The following is a 26424-nucleotide window of genomic DNA, read 5'->3' as shown; positions in this document are numbered from 1 at the left end:
TGACATCGACAAACAAAACAACAGACCAGGGGTGGCTGGCTGGGGCTGCACGATTTCTTGGCTCAGTAAGATAATGGCTGAGAGCTGAGCCACAGACCCCATCCCGGGGTCCTGCAGCCGGCACTGGCCAGGGCTGGAGCAGCCCGCGGTGCTGCGGGGGGCAGCTGCCAACTTCTGGCCTGGCCAAGCCAGCGGTCACGGTGGGAAGAGGATTCAGATCACAGAATCACAGAATGGCCAAGGTTGGAAGGGACCTCTGAAGATCATCCAGTCCAACCCCCTCACCTAGAGCACCTGGCGCAGGATGGCATCCAGGCAGGTTTTGAATATCTCCGGAGGAGACTGCACATCCTCTCTGGGCAACCTTTTGTAGTGCTCTGTCACCCTCCCAGTAAAGAAATGCCCCCCTCATACTGAGCTGAAACCTCCTGTGCTTCAGTTTGTGCCTGTTGCTTCTCACCCTGTGGCTGGACACAACTGAAAAGAGTCCAGCTCCATCCTCTCGACACCCTCCCCTCAGAAATTTATATACATTAATGAGGTTTCCCCTCAGTCTTCTCTCTCCCAGGCTAAACAGGCCCAGTTCTGTCAGCCTGTCCTCATATGACAGGTGCTTCAGTCCTCTGATCATCTTTGTAGCCCTTCACAGCACAATCCAAACACCCAGCAAGGGGCAATTTACCCACTGTGCAGACAGCGAGAGAAAAGAAATAGCACCTTTCATCGCCCCCTGGAAAGCAAATTAAGACCATGCTGTTCCTGGCAAGATGAAGATGTGAATTTGTCAGTTGTGCAGGGGTGATGTAGCAAAGTGACTAAAGGAAAATCTCCATCTCCCGTGGAGGAGAGGGCAAGGACGTGTCAGCAAGAGGGAGGCATCCTGCCTGCTACGGGAGGGGCAAGTGAACCTGGTGCTCACCTCAGCGCAAGGCAGGCAATGCGCCGGCAGCAGCAGCAGGGCCCTGGAAGACACTGTGCGTTCCTCCCAGCCCACGCTGCAGGTCCACAGCAGAGCTTGGATCACAGCTCAGACCAGCCCTGAGCCCAGTGCATGGCATTACAGCGCAGTAAACGCTGCCTCTCAAACTGCTTCAAGTCCAGATCTATAAGCACTGGTGAAGCAGGCTGTCACTGTAACGACGGGCAGTGCAGGACTGCATTGCATCACAACGTCCCTGCACTCCCATGCAGTTTTGTAGCTGTCCTGCACTCTGACCTCCAATAACCTTTTTACAACAGCCCTGATGCTTTGCTAAGCAAAGGTTTCAAATCACATCAAATTGTGCAGCAGCTGTGTGATGTGCACAAAATTACGAAAATCCAACCCACAGGACTATGTCTTCTCGGCTCTCAGGGGCTGGATTTGGTCCTGACCAGCAAAACCCCAAACCAGCGATGTGCCCTTCCCCTCCTCAGGTGCACGGTGCTGCGGTTCTTCTGCCCCGGCGCCCACCACAGTGCCCACGGCAGGGCTGGGCACAGCCGCACTGGGGACCCCCTGGACAGTGCTGCTGTGCCGGGCTGGGGGGGGGCACCGATGCAGCAGCATGCCTGCAGGACAGGGCATCTGAGTGCACACTGCTCTGGCGATGACTTTCCTCCATCAATTCCTAGCAAGCATTTTGGGTGCTGCACTTGCACCTTGCCGAAAATCCCTTGGGCCATCTAGACTTCCCGAAGTTTTACCCAAATCCTCGCATTATTCTCCAAAAACCAGCGCACATTGCAGCACTGCTCAAACACATGCACTTTGAGCCTCCACCAGCCACATGCCTGTGACTGCTGAAATCCTTTCCAGCTGCCTAAATTTGCCACGTGCCCTGGGGATTTCTCAGCAGAAAACGCTACATAAATATCACTGATGATTAGTGTCCCATTGTTATTATTTCTGATGCAGCTGTAACAAGAGTGACTGGCACGATCTCATTTGTGTGACTGTGACTGGCGGCCTGTCACCCTGCTGCAGTATATAATGGAAACAGCGCTATTAATATTTCCACTCCTCGTCTCCCCCAGGGCATCTGTCTTCTAAATCACCTGAGGTCTCCCCTCTCTCCCTCCCACCCCCGACTCAGGCCCTGCAGGCAGAATTCGACATGGTGTCACACAGCCTGGGAGATGGCAGGGGCGCCGCCTGCGGTGCTGCACGGTGCGGGGGGGGCTGGTGGGATGGGTGAGCGCCCTGGACACAGCCTGGCATCCTGCTGGCAGCAAGGCTCAGCCCTGGCAGAAATGAGGGACGTGCCCTGGAAATGACTCCTGAGGACTGGGGATTGCCAGAGCTGTGCACCAGGGCACCGCTTGGTATGGCAGAGCACGGAGTGCCTGAGCCCCCGGGAGCCCATCCCAGGCAGTGCAGCTCCGGTTCCAGCTGAGGCTTGGGCATGAGCCAGGCTGTGCCACCTGCACGGTCACTGTCAGGGCGGACGCAGCAGGAGCTGGACCCTCACGGGTCCCTGCTCCACTGCTCACCTTCACCAGGACCTGTCTCTCCACCCAGCCCCCCCGCACTGGTGCTCCCCATTCTGCTTCTGCTCTTAAGGTTTCCATCTCGCCTGCACGCACTTCCTGGCAAGAAACCAGGTAATCAGCAGTAATAAAATGGTAATGCGCAGGGTTTGTTATTAGCAGTCTTTGGTAAAGAAAATCATAATGGGTTAAACCTTTACCTCGATTCTCCCTTTTCTTAGCAAGAAATAAGCTCTGCATCATGCCCTCAACACCGGCCCCATGATTACAAGCCGAGAAGCTGGCAGAGGAGAAGCCCAGGGCCACCACAGGCAGCCCTGGTTGTCAGCCAGGGGTCTGCCTGCTGGGCCCATCCCACATGGAGGGGGCACCAAAGGATACTGAAACTTTGATTCGTGATTTCAAAGTTCCACAGGTTTATCCTCAAGTCGTCTGCCGACATGTAGGTCTCGTAGTCGCTGTTGACGGATATGGAGTTGATGTGGTATGTGTGAGCGTTGGCAAACACCCTCCTGGGAGTGGCCTCCACCATCAGGTCCATGGGCCTGAGCACGGGCACCTGCGGGGTGGGAAGCAGAGCATCAGGATGGGGGGACAGAGCTGCGGCTGGCCGCGCTGCACCCCACCCTCCTCGGAGCACACTCACCCAAGAAACCCAGTGACTTTGTAAGTACAAGAACGGAAGGGAAAGGAACGGAAGTTCCCAACGGAACGGAAGGGAAAGCCAACACAAAAGCCTTTTATTTCTGGAAAGCTGGTGGTGGTGTGGTTACATTTTGGTGAGGCAGCAAAAGCCAAGTAAACCAGATTCAGATCTTTCCTGCAGCAACAATTCCTTCTGTGGCCAAAGAACAACAACGTCTTCTTTGTTTTGTCACTGTTAAGTGGAATTTGAAATTCCTGGCGCGTTTCTAACAGAAGGGTAGTTTTTAAGAGCCAGGTCAGCACAGATTTTTCTTTCAGCTTTTCTGGATTTGCTTGACAGTGAAATGACGGAGGTAAGATGTGGGAAGAGATGGAGAAAGTGAACGCACAGGGCAGAGACATGGAGGAAAGAAGAAGCAGAGCTTTTAGATTAATAAGCATAACTTATGTAAACATCAGGGGATGAAGAAATGCAGTCAGAAGCAGCATATGCAAGAAACAGTGTAAGTAACAACTTCAGACATAATGTTCTTAAGGCAACTTAATGCACTAGAAAGGTGTCAGTCCGTGCTCCTCCTTGCCAGTAAGCTATTCCCTCAAGCTACTTCATTACTGTGTATATTATCTGTGTGCTGCCCAAAGAGATTTCCCATGGCTGCAGAGGTGGGGACAGGAGTGTGACAGCCAGATCAAGTGACACTAGAACATAGAAACTGTCAGCTCAGAGCCTGAGCTTAATGTGATGAGCCTGCTTTCTAATTCAGCCTGACATACTCAATGATGCATCGTTTGCTGTTGAATGACTTTGCTCAGCCATCTGGGGACATAGGTTCACATTTTGCTCAGAGATTACAGGAAATGGACTGTCATTAAGATCGTCGGAAACACGATGGTTTTGCAAAGGGAAAGGGCTCAACTGTTACACTGGGCCACTCTGGATGCAAAAACAAATAGGGCAAAAGCTTTCGCATAAGATTTCACTCAGCAAGATGACAACGCGCAGACCAACCACGTCTTGTGGTCAGAGCCCACAACAATGCCCATCCCCAGAGTAACACTGCAGCCAGGACTGCGAGCCAAAGAAACTACACAAACTGGGCCTGAGCAAGGGCGCTGGTGGTGATCTGCAACCTCCACTGAACCAACATAATTACCTGCCTAATTTTTATATGGTTAGCTACCTGCAAACACATTTTTCTTGAGATAGGAAGCTAAGGTAAACTCTTCAGGCAATAAAATTCTTCCCATATTACCTCAGAGACACATGCCTGGAAATTGTTCTTTCACTGAGTAAAACCCCCCAAAATGAACAAACCTGGCCATCTGTGAGTATTTCATTACGTCAGGATTTCTTACCTGCTACAGTTGTGAGAGCTTGCACTTAAATATGGAATATGCCTCTTTTCAACATGCGCAGTAAGCTTTTGCTTAACTGTACCAACAATAAGTACTTAAACCTGCAATAAGTATTTAAACCTGAAAACACTGAAATTTCAAGGCAGGAGCAGCTGGGAGCACACACTGGTTCAGGGCTTTCATCCCATGACAGCAGACATCTTGCAGCAGAAGGAAACCCAGCAGCTCTCTGGATGGTTACAGACAGCAGACTCGCACGGAGCCCCAGCCGGGCTTTCATCTCCCGTTGCTCCCGTGCCTGACTCTGCTCCGCAGCTGGACCCGGATGCTGGCAGCAGGGCTGGCAGAAACGTGCGACCCCTGCACCCGACCCTGCACGCACAGCGAGGCTGTGCCAGCGGGGCCAGGTCGAGCTGGCCGTGGGGGCTGTGCCCAGACCGGCCCCTGCAGCTCTGCGCGGTCACGGCTTGCACCTCGAGGCTCTGCTGCTCCGCCAGCAGTGGGGCAGGGAAGGATCGGGCAAGGGCTGTGAAGGCGAGCGTTCGCTGTGGCCAAGGACGTCCCGGGGTGCTGCTGCGCGCATGGCTTCCCCTCCCTGGCACAATCAGGCCACCAGCACCGTGAGCTCTGGCTCCCTGGAACGTGCACCTGGGAGCAGTTTGCCAGCACAGGGCATTTCTCTTTCTGCCATTCCTTGCATTCAAATCAGAACAAACTCCCACTGCCTCTGACTTCCAAAGGACAGAAAACCACAACACGAGGGTTTTCCAAGAAAACTCAGGAGCAGAAAATCCAACCCTCTAATTTTGTTCAGCATGAAAGTGAAAACAGCTTCTGGTCTTTCCTTCAGGAAGAGTTAAATCCACAAAAATTATACCGGGAAGCTGCTAGCAGAAGAATCACAGGTAGAGAAACATCTTCTGTCTCACCCATCTTGTGCTCCTCTCATCCGCCACCATGGGATTATTCTTGGCTGCATCCTCCCTAATGCGCTGTCTTGTCAGAATTCAAAGGTCTCCAGAAATCTGTCTCCTACCTCCCCTGGGACCCCTTCCCACAGGTTGGCAGACATCCCCATTACATTTCTGCTTCACTTACAGCACAGGAAAAGAGACAGTGGGCTAAAGGAAGACCTCTGTGGATTGCTCCACATGCTACCACATGACACTGTCCCAAGCCTACACCACAGAAAAGAAGTGGAAAGCAGTGCACGGCCCAGGACCGCAGCATTCAGTGGTTGCAAAGTGCCTAACAAAACAGTGCCAATGTGGTAGCAACTGAATCGTGGGGTTTTGGGGTGTTTGTTTTTTTTTTTTTTTTTTTTTTTTTGAAGCACACAGAACCCAAGCTCATATCTGTCTAAACCACTGGCATCGTCATGGCAATCCTGAACAACAGAGAAAACTCCTAAATGCATCCCTTCCTCAATTACAGAACCAACCTGCAGGGCAGTATCTGGTATTATATATACCCATTATTAAAGGGTAATTCAGTGTAACAAACCGCATCAAGTACACTGAAAGGCTGTCAAATAAAATAAACCACTAATAAATTAAATTACTTTCTCTTTTCTGGAAGGGGGGGGGAATGCCAGTCATTTTTCATTTTAAAAATGTCTTAATTTTTCTTTTTTTGTCTTTGAACAGACACCCCCTGCAAAAAGAGCAGGTCCCACCCAGCCAACACACATGAGCCACTATATTCCCCTCTCTTGTCTGATGGAGGCTTCCCCTTTCCACAGTTACTGAGGCACTAATCCTCCCTTGAGCTGTAAAACTCATTTTCTTTGTGGCTTGGTGCAGGAGGTGCAGCACAAGCCAAAGGGCCCTGAGTGCCCCAGCCCCTTCCCACCCGCCGCTGCTGCGTTTCCCCCCACCATGTTCAGCCTCTGGTCAGAGGATCAGGCACAGTTAATGAAGTGTGTGCAATTGTTGTCATTCTGCTTTGTTTCCCTCTTTCATTGCGTGTTATGTCGGCTGGCACCAAATACTGCCTGCTCCCGGGGGAAAAGCCCTGTGTGGCAGAGGCTTTCCTTGTCGTTCAAGGCGCTGTGACAGATGTGGTCTGAAAGGATGCAGAGATCCGGCACTCCTGAGGAAAACCTCATCCTCTGCCAGAGCTGGCATACAGTGCTCAGTATTTTCAGAACATGAGTCAATATACAGGGAAAAAGGCCCAACTCACAGCTCCCGGTGTAGCGAGGTCACGCTGCCTCTCCCAGACGGCAGCCCGCCTCGTGCCAGGTCCCGACTGTCCCTGCTGTTTGGGGCAGGCCCGTGGCAGCCTCAGCAAAGCCCTACACTGAGGCTTGTGGCTGCTCCTAAAGGGACATCAGAGGAAAACTGAGACAGGAAACCCTCTGCAGAGGTTTGTTTTCACTATACAAGTCTCCACACCTCAGATGGAGAATATTTAGAGGTCCACAAATTGAAAGAGGGTGAAAACTGCTGCCCTAACCAAGGGGCTCCACAATCTCCACCAAAGCACTGTCCCCTTGGTGGGAATGTCTTCTCATCAGACGCTGAGATCCAGATTTGACCCAGAGAACTCCCTGCTGAGCGCACAGGGACCCGCAGCACGCTGGCCTGGCCGCGCCGTGGCTATAGTGCCGATTTTATTGCAACTCCCACCCCGATTCGCTCCGCGAACACGACAGTGCTGCTGCTGAGCGTGGGGTGCTGGCCGACCAGCCGGCAGGGCAGATCCTGCTCACTTTTCTCATGTGCACAGGACAACCTCTGCCTATTGCAGCTGAGCTGCAGCAGTGAGGGTAGCCAGCATCAGCTCCACTCCCCCGGTGCTTTGCTCTGCCACCCTGTGCACTGCACCAGCCAGCAGGATTTGGCCAAGCAAGATTAGTCGCAGCCGAAGCCCAGATTAACCCCAGCCTTAGGTTTATAAGAAGGAAAATGTAATCCAGTTACTGGCGAATCACTGCAGTGCTGGCTGCTTGGGGGTAAATCCTGCCAGGTACTTAGCCTCCGGTCACAGCTAAGCCCCTCTCAGAATACGCTCCCTGATGTTTATTTTTTACCTCCCAAATACTCATATTCTGTGCTGTCAGCACCAGGAATAACTGGCCAACACTACCTGCAAATTAATATTTTGCAGACAAAATATAAATCAAACACCATTTTCATGGCAGTCTGACAGTTTCATGATCTTCAGGACTTTGTCTTATTGGACTTTCCCCATGACATGTGAGAAGATTCCTTCCTGTGTGAAGATAAACCTGCTATCTAATTACCAGCCCATGTAGCTGATAGAGCTCCTGGTTTCATCTGTTTTCCCTAGACATTTCCATCCCTGCTAAGCTTTACCCTAGCACTGTTTCTTCTGTCGCCTGTTACAGAGAACTTTTCATGCGCTGAAACGCCAGCACAGGCTTCTCACCAGCCAAAGATCCCCTTCCTGCGCGTGGGTCCCAGCGGTACGGGCTGCCCCAAAGGGGCACAGGTCCCAGCCCGGGGGCAGGAGAAGGGGGAGGACTGGAGTCACCAGGGTCTGCAGCTCGGGGACGTTACTGCAGTCCAAAGTAGCAAAAATTTAATTTCCCAACATTTAGCCTTTAATTTGATGTCTGAAACAAATTCGGGATGCTGGGTGCAACTTTTTAATCTCTTTGCTTGTATTTCCCCATGGTGGGTTCAGTGATGCCACCAACCTCAGAGCTGCAGCACGCCCCCAGTCAGGTAAAGCGCAGGAGCCACACAAAATTTCCACTTTCGGGTTCCTGGGAATGTGTGCATGCCTGACCCTATTTCCCTCTCCAGCTGCCGACAGGGGCCTGTCCGACAGAGATGAGCCCTTGGACTCTGCTCTCCACCAGTGCGGCCACGGCTGCAGCTCATGCAGTGAGGACAGGTACGCACTCATGAGCGTGCTCGGCGCACCCCGGCCAGCCTGCTGGAAGGAGCCTTGTCAAGCCGCTCAGCTACTGCTGCGCCAGGGAGGCTGCTGGCATGCCGAGTGCTGCAGCACCAGTGCTGGATGGGGACACGGTATGGGACTGGATCCGGCTGCTTGCCGAGCTCTGCTCGCATGCTGGGCTCACAGCCCTGCGCTGAGCCGTCAGCCACCAAGGCACTCCCGAAGGTCGCTGTCCTTCAGTCCCCACCTTGAGGCCCAGGACAGAAGGCAGCAGGACAGTGGTTTGCGGGCAGAGGCCCCAGCTGTGAGGGGAGATGTCCTCGTGTGAGCGGCCTCTGAGCCAGGCCAGGAGGAGCCGAGGGCCCGGTGGATCCCACGCGCCCCAGGTGGGAGCAGCGCCCAGCCGCTCCTCTCCATCATCGCCCACGGCAGCACGGTGCCCAGCTCCGCGCACCACCGCTCACACGACCCCGCCGCGTGGTCAGTCCACCCGAATACCACCCGCCCCAAAAGGGGGCCAGCTGAGGAGGGATTTTTTGTGCAAGTCGGACAGCATTCATAGCAAACGTCACTTCATGTGCATCCCAGATTTCCCCTTCCTTGTTTATTTTTATAGTGTCATAGGATTCTTTTCTTGTTTGTAACTGAGAATCTGGCCCAGTTCCGTTATTACATTTCAGGATAACTTTCACCATCTGTACCTAAACTCTGAAACAAGAATTCAAAGAACAAACAGAACATTTTTTTTTTCTTAAGTTAAAAATCCTCAACTCTTATTCACACTCCGTAAGAGTTACATTCCCCTTAAAGATGTGACTGTTTACAATAGTATTAACTTATTTCTCCCACTCGAGAAGGGCTGGCGTCAGTCAAATCTCATCTAGCAGTTTACAATTTTCCTGCTTTTCCAGGGAGAATTATGTAAAAGCACAGTTCTGTTAACAAACACAAATTCAGAGTAATCTAAACCCGCTTGATAATTCTGCCCGGCACATTGTTTTTACAGTACGTCTAGACATAGATACCAACAGGACAATTGCTGTGGAAAAAGAGATGAAAAAAGAATCTGAAAGGTCAGTCCTGGTCATCAGCATTTTGAAGCAAGTTTACTAATATTAAATGGATGAATAATGAGCTTACACCAGGGAAGAAAGAATGCATCTAATGACCTGGGAAGAACGAAGAGTGAGATGGGCAGCGACAGCCAGGCTGCTCCCTCTCTTCTCTGCAGTGGCTGGAGGCAGGACCTGTGCCAGTGGCGTGACCAGGGGCACTGCAGGAGCGGCCTAAAAGGATATTCTTTAGAAATAGCTTCCAAACAGTACATCGCTGTGTCTGTCACTTGTACGCCTGTGCTGGTGCTGCTGTTGGATATGCTATCCACATCCAGCTGGGGTGCCAGCGGGCACACAAGTTAGCAGTGCGCCTCTGGACATTCACGTCCATGGTCTGTCTGGGCAGCAAGTGCTGTCCCCTTCTGCCTCAGGCATGGACAAAACGCCATTTGAAGGGGAGCTGAAGACTTTTTAATAAGGTTGTACACTGCTGGCGACATCTGCAATGCCTTTTTTCCCTTTCTTTTGGTATCACACAGAAAATAGAGGCAATGATTCATATATTGCAAGCCTTCTTGACACGTGCTGCATCTCGGCTTTCTCACTGGCTCAGGAGCTAATCAGAAGCTTATCGCACTGCATGCAGCGAGGAGCTGCCTGCCCCTGCAACCCTCCACGCAACAGAGGACACTGTGGCTTCCCTCAGAGACACAGTGCCCTGGCACTCTGCGCGTTCAGCCAAGGCCACCCTGCAAAGATCACTCGGGAAGACCCTCCTGAGACGCCGTTCCGCAATCCCACCCTCACAGAGCTAACCCTCTGTGACTCTGGGACTTTGTTGGGACTCAGAACAGCAGTTACCCATTTCTGAGGAGGTGGGCACATGCTGCACAGAGACCCACTGCCCTCCTGAGCAGCAGTGCCTGGGAGCCAGGGGCAGGTGGGGAAGACGTCCCTGCAGTGTTCTGAGTTCAGCTACTAAATATGAAGGCAGCACTAGCAGCACAGCCTGCTGCTTTTTCTTCTATTTACACAAGCAACATGAAAATCAGACCCTCTCTATTATGGAATGAGGCCCAGAAGCTGTTTCACCCCAGATGGTTCCCCCAGTTTTGTTCATCAAAGCCACAGCAAGCCCCTTGCTGAGCACAGCATCCAGGATGTGTGCAGCCACGTCCCACAGGGAGGGCATGCACACCCGTGCTCCTCTTCACTCTGGCTTGTACCGTGCGGGGATCAAAGCAAACACGTTCCCTATTTAAAAAGATTTAAGCCTTGGATATTATTTGTGTTAATTATTTCCTGCAAACATCCCACAGCGCAGGTACAACTGTATGCAGAGAAGCACTTGGAGAGCTCTGTGAAGCTGTTAATTTAGGCTTCTACACAGCTCAGTGGCTGAAGGGCTACAGCTATTAGACTGGGGGCCTATCCAAATAAGCAGAGCTCTTTTAATGACTGCAAAAGCCTTACTTCACAGTCTGAGCAGAGTTAAATATTCCTTTTGCATTATGTGGGTTAGAAATTCCTCAGAGAACAATGCTCATCAAGTAAATTTAAACCATTACGATGAATGGGTAAGAGATGATTGCAGCAAGGTGGTTTTAAAACCCTTTTTTGCTTGTCTGTGGTTGAAAATTAAACTGTGGATGGATGCGGCTTTACTCCAAAAATGCGAGTCATCACAGGACAATTAAACATCCAACATACGCCAAGCTGCAGTAAAATTGTTAAATATGTAAATATCTGTCTAAGTAAAATCATCAAAACATTAGCTCAAACCAGAGTTGGCTGAAGGCTCCTCTATTTTCCATCCTTAGGGACAGAAGACGTTACAGATGCTGATGCTAATACCCGTCATACCAAGCACTTACATCCTGTTTTACCTCTTCCTATTGCTGCAAAGCAGGAGCTTCAGGGGCCAGGAGCTGCAGAGCTGCTGCTCCGCATGCGCCAGAGCCAGCACAGGGCCTGCAACGGCACCAGCACACGGCATGAACACAAATTACTTAATGATTTATCTAAAGCCTCACCTTTCTCTCACATACAGTGCAAGTGATTCACAACTGAAAAAAAAAATGCTAGAAAAAAAGCAGAAGTGAGAATAGAAAAAGCCATTGACAGACCTTTCCCACCCCGGAATCTGGTGTGGGGTCAGGAAGGCTGCAGCAGGGCCGGGAGGAGGGTGCCTTGGCCACAAAGCCCCATACCGCGCTGCCCGGGGCTGGACCTGGTGCCAGCCACACCCCAACACTCTTGCTCCTCCTCGGGGACAGCGCTCCACGTGCAGGCACTGCAGGCGGGCTGGGGCTGTGACTTCGGGTCGAAGGCCTGCAAAGGATGCCCAGACCGATCTCTGGTTCCCCTGCAGCCCTGCGGTTGCCAAATCAAATGCCAGGATGTGGTCAAATGCAATCAGCTAACGCCAACAATCAATAGCACAGATGAGCACAACAATTATTTATTTTCATAACTGCCCACCTGCCAAGGCGTCGCTACCCTCGCCTGGCCGATTGAGCTTCTCCCAGCCTGTGGTGCAGCGAGTGCGGAGGCGCCAGGAGCGGCTGCTCCAGCAGCGACGGCCCTGACACGGGGCCAGCTCCATGCACCTGCACGCACCCTGACGCAGACCTGCTCCACTAACCCACGCCAGAAAGGCAGGAGAAGCAGCAGCAGGACAGCTTCAAGACCCTCCGAGCGACACCAGAGCATCGACAGCTGCCTCACGCGGGCAGAAGAGCGGCTGCATGCAGACGAGGGCCCCGTGCCGGCCGCGGGCTGTGCTCCGCAGGCTGTGCTCCCCGCGCTCTGCTGCCAGCTGGAAGGGGAGCCCAGCAGCAGCCGGCACAGACGGAGCCCCAAGCCCCCGGCACGTGATGGGCCACGGGCACGGGAGGCAAGGCAAACTTCTGGGGTGCATGGGGCACTACGAAGATGACGCTGCAGGCCAGCCCAGAATATAAATCCTTGATCTACACCGAAATATGTCTGTTTGCTATTCAGGCCAATAAGCATTCTGGATATCCAGCCTTTAAGAAAAGTCAAGGAAACTTTCATAATGCTTTTTCAAAAGGTTTAGAAGTTTCATTTCAAAATGTCAAAACTCAATGTTTCTATAATGAAATATTTCACGTAAGATGTTACATTGATGTTGTGTCAATTTTAAAGCAGTTTGTGCAGGAAAGAAAAGAAATACACATCACCTTTACCCTGAACTCGGGCTGCTTTGCTTCCCCCAGAAATTCAGTGTTCTTAAAGAATACATTAGAAATAAAAATAAATCAATATTAAAAAAATGGTAACTTGTGAGAATGTTGACCCATCATTTTTTATTTTGCATTGTTTCCAATGATCTGTTTTGGGTGCTCAGGAGACCCTGGGTATGGGGATGAAGGGAGGCACCAGCACCAATACCAGCACCCACCAGTGCCCGCTGCAGAGCTCAGCACAGGTGTCAAGACCACAGACCCAGGAGAAAGTAGGACCTGCACTTTCTCTGTAAGCCCAGGGCTTTTCAATGCATGTAGACAGAGGAAAAAAGCAGTAACCACAGTAATACCCCTTAACGCTGCTGTCTTTTTACAATCCACCTCCCATCCCGCTTAGTGTTGGTAACTACAGCACCAGCATCCAGATCCTGAGCGAAGTTCTCCAACGGACTGTCTGGGTGACAGTGTATTAATCTGGAAATGCTGCCTGAAGCATGACAGCAGATACATATATACACGAAATAAAATGTTTTCTTGCTCTGTAAGGAAAAATGCCTGCTGGCCCCTGGAGCAATTCAGTACGGAGGCGAGAATTAACCAGCTGTCTGGGGTTCTCAAAGGCTTAATCTGCAATGAAACTGGAAGCTATAAAAGTGAGCCAAGGGTAATCATACCAACAACTTTATATATATAAATACAAAACCTGAGTACTTAAAATGCAAATTCTGACAGGATATTAATAAATGACAAGCTAGTATGGCCTGATTAATGCCGTGACAAAATTACTGAATATTTGGAATTTCTACGCCTACAGGTTAAAGGAGCAATTTTCTGTTTCTGCTCTGAATATCAAGCAGAGGGGAGCGAGGTTTCTCCCAGCCGTCAGAGGGGCACCTGCTCGTGGCAGGGCTGCTCCTGCAGGGCACGGGGCTACAGGGTCTCTGTGCTGCCTGGACCTGAGCAGCCGGAGCTCCCGGAGCACGGGCGAGCTCTGATTGAATTAACGGGCCACGCACTGCCTCCGGCCAGAGTTGGCTCTTTATATGCAAATTAAAGATCAGAAACAGACACAGCAGGGCAGCACTGGGAGGAAGAGCAAATTTACTGGCACGCTGCTCACCTGGTGCAATCATCTCCCAAGGCCCAGAGTGCACAGCAAGCCCAGAAGATGAGCACTGCAGCATTGCTGTGCCTGCCCTCTCCAGCGCTCCCAAACATGGGAGCACTCCCAGGGCGCAGGGATGGCTGGTTTAATGGGTTTTGTGCATGCAACTCCCTTGCAGTAAATGGAAAATGTAGCCTTGGGTGTTTAGGAGGCCAGTTTTAATCTACATAGGTTGGCAGGAAAACTCACTTAGAGAAGGTACTTATGCTGCAGAAGCCAAGGTTGTGCTTGCAAATGCCATGGAGGGGGAGACATTTGGGTGCTGTCCCCCGGCCAGGACAGGCACGGGTAGCATGGTGGCAGTGACCGCAGCACCGGGGTACCCAGCGAGACAGAGTGCCTCGCGGTGTGCCTGCCCAGTGCCCACACCACCCCGGCACCACACGCCTGCTCCATCCTCATCTGAGCAGCACCTGCAAGAACACCAGCGACTGAAACAGCAGCCAGCACCCCTGCCCTCAGACGCCAGACCCACCAAGCCAGCGCGGTGTTACTGGTACTGCTGTACACAAGTAGCACTGGCTGCGATTTTTTTCCAAGCCCATAAAAGAAAGGTTTCCTGACGATCCTGGCCTGACTTCACTCACCCGCAGTGTGGTAATCATGGAGGGGTCTCGGAGGCGTCCGTCTTCATCCTTGAGGTTGTATCCCTCCGGCCTCTTGTCTCGCTCACTGACTTTCCATAGCTTCACAGTTTTATCTGGGAGAGAAGACAGAGTTACGCCTGGCTGCTCCCAGAGGAACATCTGACAGGAACGGTAAGGCCAGGTCAGTTGGCTTCCCAGTTGAAAGTCTGCCACATCCTCATCTTTAACATACTGAAAGTAACACAGTTACATGGAAAGAAACCCTCCCAGAAAATGCAACTGTCACCACAGCACTTTGCCCTGAGAACTTTTGTTTTCATACTCCTGCTGGACAACAGCTTGTGCACTTACTACATACATAAGAAAATGATTGAACAAAAAAATAGAACCATCAGATTAACGTACAAATAATATGAAAAGCGATTTCCCAAGGCAGGCAGCCTCGGAGATTATGCCTTGAATGCCGGCATTCAACATACCGAGCGATGGGGTCTCGCTAAGCCCTGCACGAGGAGGTGACGAGGCACTGGCTACAACAGCAGGGCCCCGAGCGGCGCGGGGAAGCTGGGCTGTGCGTCCCCGCGGCCGGCAGCGCCATGCACGCCTGCCCAGCTCTGCTCTGCTGCCGAGCCGTGCGTGCCTGCACGCACCTGTCTCCACTCACCTGCCGAGCCACCGCCTTGCACACCCTGACAAAACACACGAGGAGGGGTGGGAGCGTCCCCGGGGCTACCCTGGTTTAGGTTAGCCCCATCAGGTATGGGGGTCACCAGCCACAGCAGTGCTTGCGCTGCTACAGGGTGAGTGTCAGGGAGCTGACAAAACTCATTGGGCACAGAATGCTTCAACGTACTTAATTTTTCTTCTAATGTAGGTTAAGCAAGAAATACAGCATGGGAAGAGTGGAACAGAGCAATAGATGACTCAAGGCTAGAGGCAAGCTGGCAGATACAGCAGAATTCTGAAGAAGCAAGTCCTTGGGAATGTAAGCTCTCTCTCTCCTGGAAACTCCCAGAGCAAGGTGAAATCACAATATAATTTATTCAGAAGTCACTTGTGACTTTCCCCATCCAGAAACTGAACCAACTCTAGCATCTATTATCGACTCTGAAAGCAGCCCTGATTTCCCTCACCACCAGTGCCCCAGTCCGTCCCCTTTGGGCATCCCATTCATCCTGCGCCACAAAGTCCTCCAGGTGGTCTTCACACTGAATGATGGCGCTTTCTTTCCTCTCTCGGCAGACTCCATCAATAGTTTATCATCACTTCCAACAGGTTTGATACATAACTATATAATTCATCTTAATTTTCCCCTTTACACAGCAATTGCAACTGACTGCCATTAATTTTGTTTTTATTAACCCACTTTACTTCAGGGTGTTTCTATATATAATGTTAGTTTAAGAGTAAGAACAAAAAGAAACAGCATAACATGGGAATATTTTACAAAGAGCTGTTTTGATAACCTGCTAGTATACGAAACACCATCCCAAATGCAAAGATAATATCCCTGTTAATCAAAAAACTATTTAAAAACTCAGTTAACAGAACATTATGCTCTATAATTAATCTTCATTGCATTTCAATGATTCTCCCCCCAAATGAGTTTAGTAAGTCTTTGAATTTTATTATAATGATCAATAGAGTCAATTCTACAATACAAAGTAAGTTGGTTATGGAAGATAATTAGACCCCTTCTTTTCCCCTGAAGTAATTAAGTCACATCCATCTTAAGGTCCCATTCATCCCAAGTAATATTCCTGGATTCTCCTGATATTTATCTGAACATAACACGAAACTGCTGAGCTGAACGCAAATTCAAACAAATCATCTGTGTTTTTTCTTTAAAAACCACCACCACCACCAAAAACACAAAGAGTTCCCAGGTTCCAAAAACCAAGAAATAAAAAAAATAAATTGTCAGCAGTGGGAAAAGATTCACTCCCTTGCAGTGAGTGAAAGCTGTGAAATAAAGACAAAAGCTCGTGCACGAGGATCAGGCTCTGCCAGAACACTTTGGCCGGGTTCCTGCTACCCTCTTTATATTGGTGTTTGCTGTGAAGTGAGTCAACATTTTTTAAAAAAACATGTTTCTCCAGCAGAACCATTACAGACAAGCTCCCTCTGCCTCTCCAGGGCTGGGGGAGCCACGGCCATGGTCACGTACCGTTGGTGGAGAGCAGGAAATAGGCTGCATTTTGCTGTGGGAGCCATCGTATTTTATTGATCTTCTCTTCTATCTCCAAACTCTTCAGGTAATCGAACTCTGGCTCGTGGCTCTGGAAAGTGCTGTAAACATTGTATTCTCCCCTGCGATGGGGTTGGTTTTTGCTCTGCAGGAAGGGGGATAAAGAGAAATTTAAGACATGGAGAAGAGAAAATATTCTGTTGACTCTCTTGTCCTCCAAGGTTGTTGCACAGTAGTGAGCACCTCACCGCGGTGACACGCAGCAGCTCAGGTGAGAAAGCCAAGCTGAGACCCGTGCAGCACCCTCCTGCTGTGCCAGCTCCAGCACGCCGGCAATGCCAGGCTGGGGCACTGCTCTCGCGCTGCGCCCACAGCAAGCAGAGCCCCCATGCCGGTCACCTCCGGGAGAAACTTGAAAGGAACAACGAGGGCTGACAGCGAGCTAACCCCAACCGGCATGCTGAAACCAGCGCCAGAGACACCACCGGGATCGCTCCACTTGCACAGAATAAGGAGAATCCACCCCACAGACGCACAAATATAAAGCAAGAATAAAACAATCACGGAAAGGAGACAATCTCTGCAAGAATTAATACTGTATAACATGGCTCAGTGCTCAGTTTCGAAAGGTATTGTGTATCTCCAAATCCCATGCAGTGAACCTTACAGCATCAGGCTCTGAATGGGGCTGAGGTAATTAAATGAAAACTATTGTGCAGATTAACTTCCCGCACGCAAATGATGTGTTTGGGCTGGTAAAATCCCATTTGTCTCCTGGAGCAGAGTAGTGTTTCAGGGCAGGAGGTGAATAGAATATATCCTGCATGATATTAGGAAGTGGAAAGTTCAAGAAAAGCGGTAGAATAATAAAATGAGAGATAAATGAGAAATACTAATGGAAAGGCAGATGAAGTGTCTATGCATGTAACCTTTAACCTATCCGTTCATCCAGCATATACAGAAATAGTGTGAACATTACAACTTTGAGAAAAATTTAAACCATCATTGGACAACATTTTTTATGTCCAGGCCTCACTCGTCGCTTTCCACCTTCAGAAACCGCCCACAAAGGGAGCTTTGCTTCCGTCCAGATCAGGCTGCGAAGCACCGTGTGAGCCATGCCAGACCAACCACCCTGGACAGCTGTGGAGATGCAGGGAGACCTTCCAGGCTGCCAGGGCCCATGACAGCTCCCCTTCGCCAGCCACATTTTGTGCACAGCTGGACCACCAGTACATGCAGCAGCCTTTCAGTCTCACACTGAACACCAAGTGCAAATGTGACTCCTGCAGGAATTTGGACAGACTGTGACCCAAAACTTCTAACAAAGAACTCAAAATTTCCTCCAGTGAAGTGTTTCGGAAGGAAAACGTGATCACTGATCCAACTATGCTTTCCTCAGATTCTGGCAGTGTAAAGGGTGTTGCTGGAGGGATTTGTGCTCCAATGCAGGGCCCCCATGACAAACTCAACAAATACCCCAAAGCACAGACAGGTAGAACACCAGCAGGAATGGGGTCAGAGGGTCAAAGGGGGCCCCTGCTGTCCGCTGAGCTCCCACGTGTTCATAGCTGAGGGCACAAGCCCAGCCCTGGCCTAGAAGGGGGGAGACTTCACCAGACCTGCGAAGCCTGGATGAGAAGAGAGGGGCTCCAAGAGCGCTGCTGGGTCTGCGAATGGCATGGTCATGGCTGGAGGTACTTTGTGCACCAGCCTGCTCCGACCTACTTCATGCTGCATAGAGCTGCAATGAGACTCAAAGGATGCAGGAAATGCCATGTGGTTTTTTAGGGTGTTTTACAAGATCCTGCTTCTGATAATAGTCACTTTTCGGTTTTGAGTCTGCCAGGAGAGAACTGAGGTTAAGAGTGACGCATACAGATTAGGAAACAGCAGGAAGCTTCTTTTAAAAGGATAAAATGGGCATTTTGCATTCACTCGCACTTACCTCCTGCTCACGCTGAAATATTACAACCCGACCCCCCTTGTCCCCTGTTGCTAGTAATTCTCCTGTGTGGTTGAATTCAACTGTAGAGATAATGTCAGCTGAAAAGAAAGACAAAGACAATTTAAGTAACTGTAGACTGGCTTTTCACAGGCATCTAAAAAGCGCCATTCCCCATGCAGCTAAAGGCAACGTGTATTGTCAGCACTCTGTCTCCCCTGTGAAATTTCCTTAAGTCTCAGTTTTTCTGTTGTATATAACAATGGACACAGAATTTTGGAACTTTGCTGTCCAGAGGGGCATGACCCCAGGCCTGATCTGACTCGGGGCTACTTCCCATCCCTGCCGTGCTGGAGGCTGGCAGGGTACGGAGCTGGGACCCCCACGGCACGCTCAGGAGAGCCGCCCGCACCGCGAGGGGGCCAGGCCCCGAGGGGCACGGCAGCGAGCAGCGCCCGGCCGGCTCCACGCTGTCCTCGCCCGTGCACGCTGGGCTGGCACCGCTGCCACCCCCTCCTCCCTCAGGCTTCACCTGCAGAGAGAAGGGGACTGCAGCAGGTGAGGACCCCTCACCCTTGCCGCCCTAACCCACTGGGCAGAGCAGCCTGAGGGACCACACTGATGGTGCCACTTTTCCCTGTGCATTGCTGAATCTCCCCGGGTCCGTCAGGACAAACAGAAGCGATGCCTTTCATTCCTCCTTCACCCAGCAGCCACCCTGCTCTCACCATTCACCTTCCCCTGGAACAGGGCTGGTGCCCGCTGTCACCACCAGCGCACAAAACTCCCCCGCAGGGGCAGGTGCGAGGTTACTGCAAGGGGAGAGGTGAGGAAATGCTCAGAGACCTGTGGCTTGTAAACGCTTTAATCTGCAGCATTTACCCTTGAGGCAAAGCGGGCAGGAGAACTGCTAATGATTGGATTTATTAGGGCTATTTTTAGAAGGATGTCAGAGGTTAATTCTGTGGCAATTATTGCCCAACTGGTGTCACTGACTGCCTTCAAGCGCAGCATTCAGCAAACACAAAGCAGGGGTAGGGAAAAATGAAGGCAGTCTCAGAGACCCAGTACTTGGTGCAAGATTGATTTTGCAATGAAAGGCACTTAGTTATTATAACAGCCAGCTCATTCCTGCAAGGAAGGCTGACAGAATTTGCATTTCTATTCCCCTCTCATTTGCCCATACCCATGGATTTGTACAGCCTGCAGATGAAGCCTCCTGCACCCCTCAGAAGCAGGGAGACCCCGTGTGCTGGCTGTGTGAGCAAATACGTCTGTGTGTGCAAACACCTATGTGCGCAAACACGGCCACACAGCCAGGCCACTGGTGCTGCCCGGACTGCGTGCCCCTTGTGCACCCTCCAGAGCACTCCGGGCACCATAACGGTTATCTCGCTTATTAGCTGTGCCATGTGCCAGTGCGAGAAATATCTAAAACACACAGCCTGAGTTGTCCCTTCTTCTCCCTCCTGTGATCTTTATCCTTCTTGAGCACCCATTAGAAAGTCACTACAGCAGATTAGAAAAGACAAGGAGAAAAGGACATAAACCCAGACTCAGAGACTGGCACAGGCTTCTGCAGCTGCTGCGAGTGCTCTGTATGGCCCGTGCCTTCCGCGCCGCTCGTCGCCAAACGATGCTGCGGCTGTGGCAGCCCCATGGGGGTCTCAGAGCTCCGAGCTCCCCCCAGCAACCACACAGCCCGGGGCTGCCCGCCAGCGCAGCAAGCGCTCCAGCTGTTTTGCCCCTCATCTCGGACCAGAGCAGCCTGACGACATCGGTATACCCACGTACATTACTTCTGCCAAGTAGCAGGCCTAATTCCTCCAGGTTTTATATCCCAAAGTCCTTTCAAAGCTTGCGCTGGCCTAAACAACGGTGATGAGCAATCACTCAGCCACACTTCAACAATGCAATTGTACAAAACCATGAGCCTTCAGGCTCCTTTGGATGGCAGATCCCATCTCGTGGATGGCTCCATCCATAACTGCAACCCTCAGCCACCCTGCCACAGCTCCAGGGTAACTGCGATACCTGGGATCTTCATAAACCCTTCAGAGTGAGCAAATAATTGCTGGTGCTGGCAAAAAGAAAGCACCACTGGCACCGCAGCTACATGCCCCAGCCCCCTGTACAGCCCCACGCCGCACCGTGCCCAGGATGGTGCCAGAGACGCATGTGAGGACCAGTGGGTGAGAAATCTGGGGCAGAGACCATCTTCCATTTATTCACGCTGCCCACTACTTTCATGTCTTCAAGGGGACATCTCCACTCACTCCCTGGATCCACCCTGCCCTGATGATGTGCAAGAAGCCCACCACGTCTGCTGAGCTGTGAAAGTCCAGATGGCAGCAGGCAGGTGAGTAACGAACTCCACGCTTCTGCTATTAATTTTCATTCCTCTTCCCTGTATTATCCCATCTCTCCAGCATTAAGCATATTTCTAATGATATGCGAATGCATTCTGAAGTTTGTCTTAATTCATTTACAACATTTGGCTGCTGTGAATAGCTTAAGAAGATTATTTCCTGCACACAGAGGTGTCACTGCGGAGACAAAACCCAAGGGGGCTAGTGGCAAACATTCCCACCTGAACAAACAGAACTGGGGAGTGCATCAGGGCTGAGCTGTCTGTGCTGGACAGCTCTAGGTGAAGCACTTTGTCCTCTTGCTTGGAGCCATTCTGCCTCAGCCTGCACTTGTGGGTAGCAAAATCTGCCAGAAAGGTTTTAACCATCTGTTAATAACATTAATGAAAGTGTTGAAAAGCATTGCAGAAGGGCCAGACTATTCTTGCTAGCACTGGTGAAAAGCCAGGCTAACAGCAGTGGAGTTGGATGCACCACAAAGGAATGATAATATCTCTTAAGAATTTCAGTCTTTTTGGGGTTAATGTCAAGCTGCTGAATGGCTCCTGAGCTTCTCCAGATGCACCTGTTAATCCTCTCTTGACTGGGTTTGAATTATTGGTTAAATATCATTCCCATCTTGCAACTAGAAAAACAGGTCATGGAAGGTTTTTGTTTGTTTTCTTCCTTTTCTGGTATCCCTTAGGCAATACAATCTACACGTACGTAAAACCTCTTGTAACAGATCACATCGCTGCCAACAGGTTTACAATGCATCAATGCACCAGCTAAGATGATGCACAGCCAATTACCATTTCCACCCAACACAGTTCAGAAGCAACCAAGAGACCCAAGGTGAAAAAAAAAAAAAAAAAAACCAAGCAAAAAAGCCTGCTCTTTCAAAGATTTATTGGAGACTTGGGTGGGGGGAGGTAGGAACAATACTTGCAAAAATAGCTGGGTTATCTGACACCCTCTGCACTGCAAAACCGAGTTAGATGCAACAGCATCTTCCACCCTCGAGTTACCCTCCTGCATGATGACTTGGACAGGAGTTAGCCAGAGATGTAACAACGCAAGGAAAAAGTGCCAAGCATCCAAGCTGGGCCCTGAGAGAGAATCCGGAAGGGTTATGGAAAGCAAAGCAAAGGTGTGACCAAGTGCCCCCACATGTGCATAGTGCGGTGCTGGAGCCTGCAGCTTCCTGCACCCCTTCTACTAGGAAAACAAATCTCTCTGGTTCCCACCCACTTCTGTCATCTCAGATTTGCCTGACTGATTGGCCAGAGCTGCAAGGACCCATGAAGTTCTTTGGATGAGGGAAGCCTTTGCAACGAAGCTGTGTTGAAGCAAGGAGCTTAGAAAGGAAACCAGTAAAACTTCAGCAAACAAAACATCCATCTGACATAATTCTCTTTCATACAGTCACCCCACCCAGTGAATGCCTCCCAAAGGACAGGAGGGGGAGTGCATTTTCAACACGTGTTAAGCATTGACAATGATTACCTAGACAGGGCACATCTCACCCACGCTGCTACAAAATTGCATAGACTTGCTCCAAAATTTGAGGATCCTGTAGAATCAGAAACCAATCTGCAATTTCAAAGAAAGGATGCTGGGTACAACAAACGTAAGAAAAACACATCCCGAAAGATGTCTCCCGTTCTCACATGCAATTGCATCCCTAGCTGCAGATAGGTCTCGCAGATAAAAATAAATGCTTAAGCACTGAGAGATTTTGTGTTTGGAGCCAAATCCAGTTCAGCAGCTTGAGGTAAACCCTAATTCAGGCAGAAGTTTTCATTCATGACAGTTTCCAGTTGGCAATGTATTTAACAGGCACACTTGAGGCAACGTTTTATAACTGTAATACTAGTTCTCACCTGTCCTCTGCTAAGTACTTAGCTCCCCCCCTCCCCAGCCACCCGTTTCTCTCTCGGGGCAGGCACCCAAACACGCTGTCGTGCACTCAGGCAGCCCGCAGGCCCCGCGGCAGCCCAGCAGCTGGCCCCAGCACTGCTCCCCGCACCCCGGGGGGTGCACGCGGGGCCTGCTGCAGGGAGGACGGAGACGGAGCTCCCGGCATCCCTGTGGAGCTGCCCGCGAGTGCCCGAGGACACCTGAACAGCAGAAACGCACCTCGAGCAATACTGAAAAGAGAGCACCTGAGGCCGGCTGGCACGCGCCGAGCGGTGCAGGTGGCGGGTGGCCCCCGGGGTGGTGCGTGTCACCACAGCGTCCCCACCGAGCCCCACGTTAGCAGGGGTGTCACCCGCAGAAAGTGCCGGGGACAGACCTGAAGCAGAAGCTGCCGCAGCAGCCCAGGGTCTGTAAAGGTCACCCAGAGCAGTGTTAATGTGCACCTCACACTAGGAGGTATTTTTTTCCTTCTAAAATTACACCACTGAAAACATACTTGCTTTGCACTATTTAATCTTCTCCATCACCAGCCACTGTTTTTAGGTCACTTGGTTTTTCAAGGAATTAAATTCCTGGCTGCAGCAAGACGTTCTTCAGACCGTGGCTGCTACCTGATGGGGAGCCAGGAGCAGGCTCCCTGAGCCAGGCGGCTCGCTCCTGCCGGCAGCCAGGCCTTCCTGCAGCTCGGTAGCAGAACCTGACTAACAGCACGATTTCATCCCTTAAGAAAATTAACCCCAAACCCGCACTCTCCCTTCTTATGAGAGACGGGTGTAAATCTGGCTATGCAAACAGTTTTTGCACCTGGCATGCCTCGCGCTGTGCAAGCCGTGGGCAGGCTGGTGAAGGACACCGGAGAGCTCTGCTCGCCGCCCAGCACCAGCCCCATCCAACGCCCACCCACAGCAGTGGGACCTCTCCGCGGACACAGGTGGGCTGCACTCCTGCTCTTCCCCGACACCTCTGAGTGATAACTGCAGCCCAGCATTACACGGGAAAACACCTCCCACGGGAAAAAGGAAGGAGCTTTAAACAGATCAAAATGCATCAGCAGAGTGTAGCACCAGACCCTCGTCAAAGATGTCTCGCGGCAAAGTTGTGGCCCCGGCGCAGGCTGGCTGGTTACAGGCTGCCGCCTGCTAATCTCCTCCCGCTGTGCTAGAGACAAGACCAGGCAATTATTTATTAAAATTCGCATTTATGTGTATTGAAATGATCAATAATTTATGTCCATTTCTCCTAAGGTTCCTACAGTAGTTTTGTGACAACAAAAAGGAAAAAAGCTTCTCCTTTTTTGCTTTTTCGTTTCCTTCCTTGTCCCCTACATGCTCAGTGCCCCGAATGCGAGGAATTTAAAGAAAACTGTTTCCATGGAGACCCTCCCCTCCGAGCAGCACCAGCCCGCAGCTCTCCCTTTCTGAGAGCATTAATGTTCCTTCACGCTTTCATGCTAAAAATATCGAAGACTGGATTTGATTTTCACTGTAGTGGTGCAGCTTTATCAGAAAAATAGGAAATATATAATACACACACACATGGGCACACACACACGCTCAACAGCAGGTTTCCCCCTCCCCCTATTCTTTTGTCGCGTGAAGGCGCATTCTCCAGGTAAAGAGGAAACGAGCCAGTTATTAAACAGAAAGAGGGCAAAACCAGAGGGCTGAAGTCAGTGCCAAAAGCTGGATCCCCGCAGCTGCACACCCCTCTCGCCCATGTGCAGGGTCCAGGCACCCCATTTCTGCTCCTGGTGCCCTGTCCGTGCTCTGTCCCACCTGCCCTGGGAGGCGGGGACCACCTGCACCTCCCCTCTGCCTGGCATCATTCTCTAGGGCCTCTCTTGCACAGAATTGCTGAGTTTTCACCACTTCTTTCAAAGTCTACTCCTTCCCAAGGGGCAGAATGATTTCTGCCAGGGCAGAATGGTGCAGCCCACTGCACATCGCCAGCTGCGCATGCAACTTCTACTGGCACCACAGGGCTGATCCAACGGGCTGCAAGGTTGTAAAGAGGTGCTCTGCGTGGCACAGTAAGCCAAGAAGAGGTTCAAAGCCAGGAAAGACAGGGAAAAATCTGCCTGCATGGTAAGAATACCCCTTCCAGCTGAGGTACACGTTACAGCAACCCTTACCAGCAAGAGCTTTACTGGGTGATCCAAAATTTTTCATTACCTTGTTAGAAACACACTTGTCTTGTGCTTACAACACTTAGAGCCTGCTGTCGGACACCCTGGCAGGTAGGCTGGCAGGTGCTGGCCGAGAAGCCCTACCAGCGGCACGCTGCCATGCACGCTCCCAGCGCGGCAGTGCGAGAGCAGCCCGGAGACACGCGGGGAGTCTCACTGCAAGGGCTCGCAGCAGTGCTGTCACTAGCCTCATGCTCGCTGCCAAAGGTGTGTCAGGGCACTGTCAGCGTGAGATGGAGGATGCATGAGTCAACACATGATCGTGTCTTCCTTCATTGCCTCTGCTCCCATTCCTTCTGCATCCTCGGGAGTCACACAGCCTTCCTGTGCACTGCTCTTCTCCATCTGCATGGCAGGACTATGACATACACAGATATGTTTGCAAAGTCTTGTTCTCTGTGAACCCCAGAGAAAATGTCTTAGAGGCAGGAAGAGCATTACTGTAAGCATCATTATGATAAATTGGCTAGAGCGGCAAGATTGTGAATAGCAGAGCTTGCGTCTGAGATCCACAAATGAGTAAGTCACAAAACTGCAAAATTAGCTATTTCTAATCCAGCAAGACCCAGAGCTGACATCTCCATGTTGCATTTCATGGTTTCCCCCTGAAGCTCATCCGTTCTTACAGACACCTCACTCAGCCCGCTCATCTGCCCCAGGCCTCCAAGTCCTGGTGCTCGGTCACCGTCACTTGGCCAGGGGGGGACAAGTGCGGCAGCTGAAGGCACCTCCTGATTCCTCACCATGTGGTTTAAGGTCAGATGTGCCCAGCCTCTGCATCAGACTGTGTTTACTGCCCAAAAAGCTAGAACTGGTAATACTCTTAGCAGATTGTTCAAACTGTAACGGAGATGTCTTTGCATAAAACGACCCTAGATTTTCCCTTCCCAAATATAAGTGACAAATAGGTGCTTTTTCTCTTACTTTGTAGGACAGACAACAAGCTGGCAGAGCCCTGCTGAAGCCAAAAGGATGTGTCTACCTGCAGTCATGGAAGATCTGAGAGATGCATCATATAGTAATAATCAGGAGATAAAAATGCAGAAACAAAATCTGAAAAAAAATCCCCCTGGATATAAACCAATGCTGGCTATACAGCTCCTTCCAGACATACAGAGCTTTGCTCTCATTCCTTTCTCCCTCTACTTTTTCATGCACCTACTGGAAGCGCGACACCTGCCCAATGCTCAGGCAGGACGAGCAGCAAGGACCTGAGCCTCACCACTCATTTCTGCATCTCCTTCCCCTTTGGCTGCTCCCCCAGAGGGACAGGTCTCTTTTGGGAGTGGTGCCTTGGGCAGCCCCATGCCCCATACCCCAGCGCCCGGCCTGTGCCCCATCCACCAGGAAGCTCCTGGGCGCAGCGCTGGAGGCTGGGCACTGACCGGGAGCCAGAGCGCTGAGCTGGGGCAGAGAATCGAGGCCACAAAGGGGACTTGTGACCTCAGCGCAGCACTGGAAGACCCTTTCTTTTCATTATTT

The 26424-nt window shown here is 51.0% G+C and overlaps 1 protein-coding gene across 3 annotated transcripts in view; it reads right to left on the bottom strand.

Annotated features, from left to right (window-relative positions):
• PPP2R2B (protein phosphatase 2 regulatory subunit Bbeta) overlaps positions 1-26424 on the bottom strand; it is a 102852-nt gene that overhangs the window by 10044 nt on the left and 66384 nt on the right. For all 3 annotated transcript variants that reach the window (XM_013175779.3, XM_048057036.2, XM_048057037.2), the window contains 4 exons: positions 18493-18590; positions 16524-16689; positions 14357-14469; positions 2851-3028 (listed from right to left, as the gene is read on the bottom strand). In XM_013175779.3, coding sequence (XP_013031233.1) covers positions 2851-3028; positions 14357-14469; positions 16524-16689; positions 18493-18590 — 555 coding nt within the window. The remainder of the gene's footprint in view (positions 1-2850; positions 3029-14356; positions 14470-16523; positions 16690-18492; positions 18591-26424) is intronic.

This window comes from Anser cygnoides, chromosome 14 (genome assembly GCF_040182565.1).
Source record: "Anser cygnoides isolate HZ-2024a breed goose chromosome 14, Taihu_goose_T2T_genome, whole genome shotgun sequence".
Lineage (NCBI taxonomy): Eukaryota > Metazoa > Chordata > Aves > Anseriformes > Anatidae > Anser > Anser cygnoides.
This window is presented reverse-complemented; position numbering and strand designations above follow the sequence as displayed.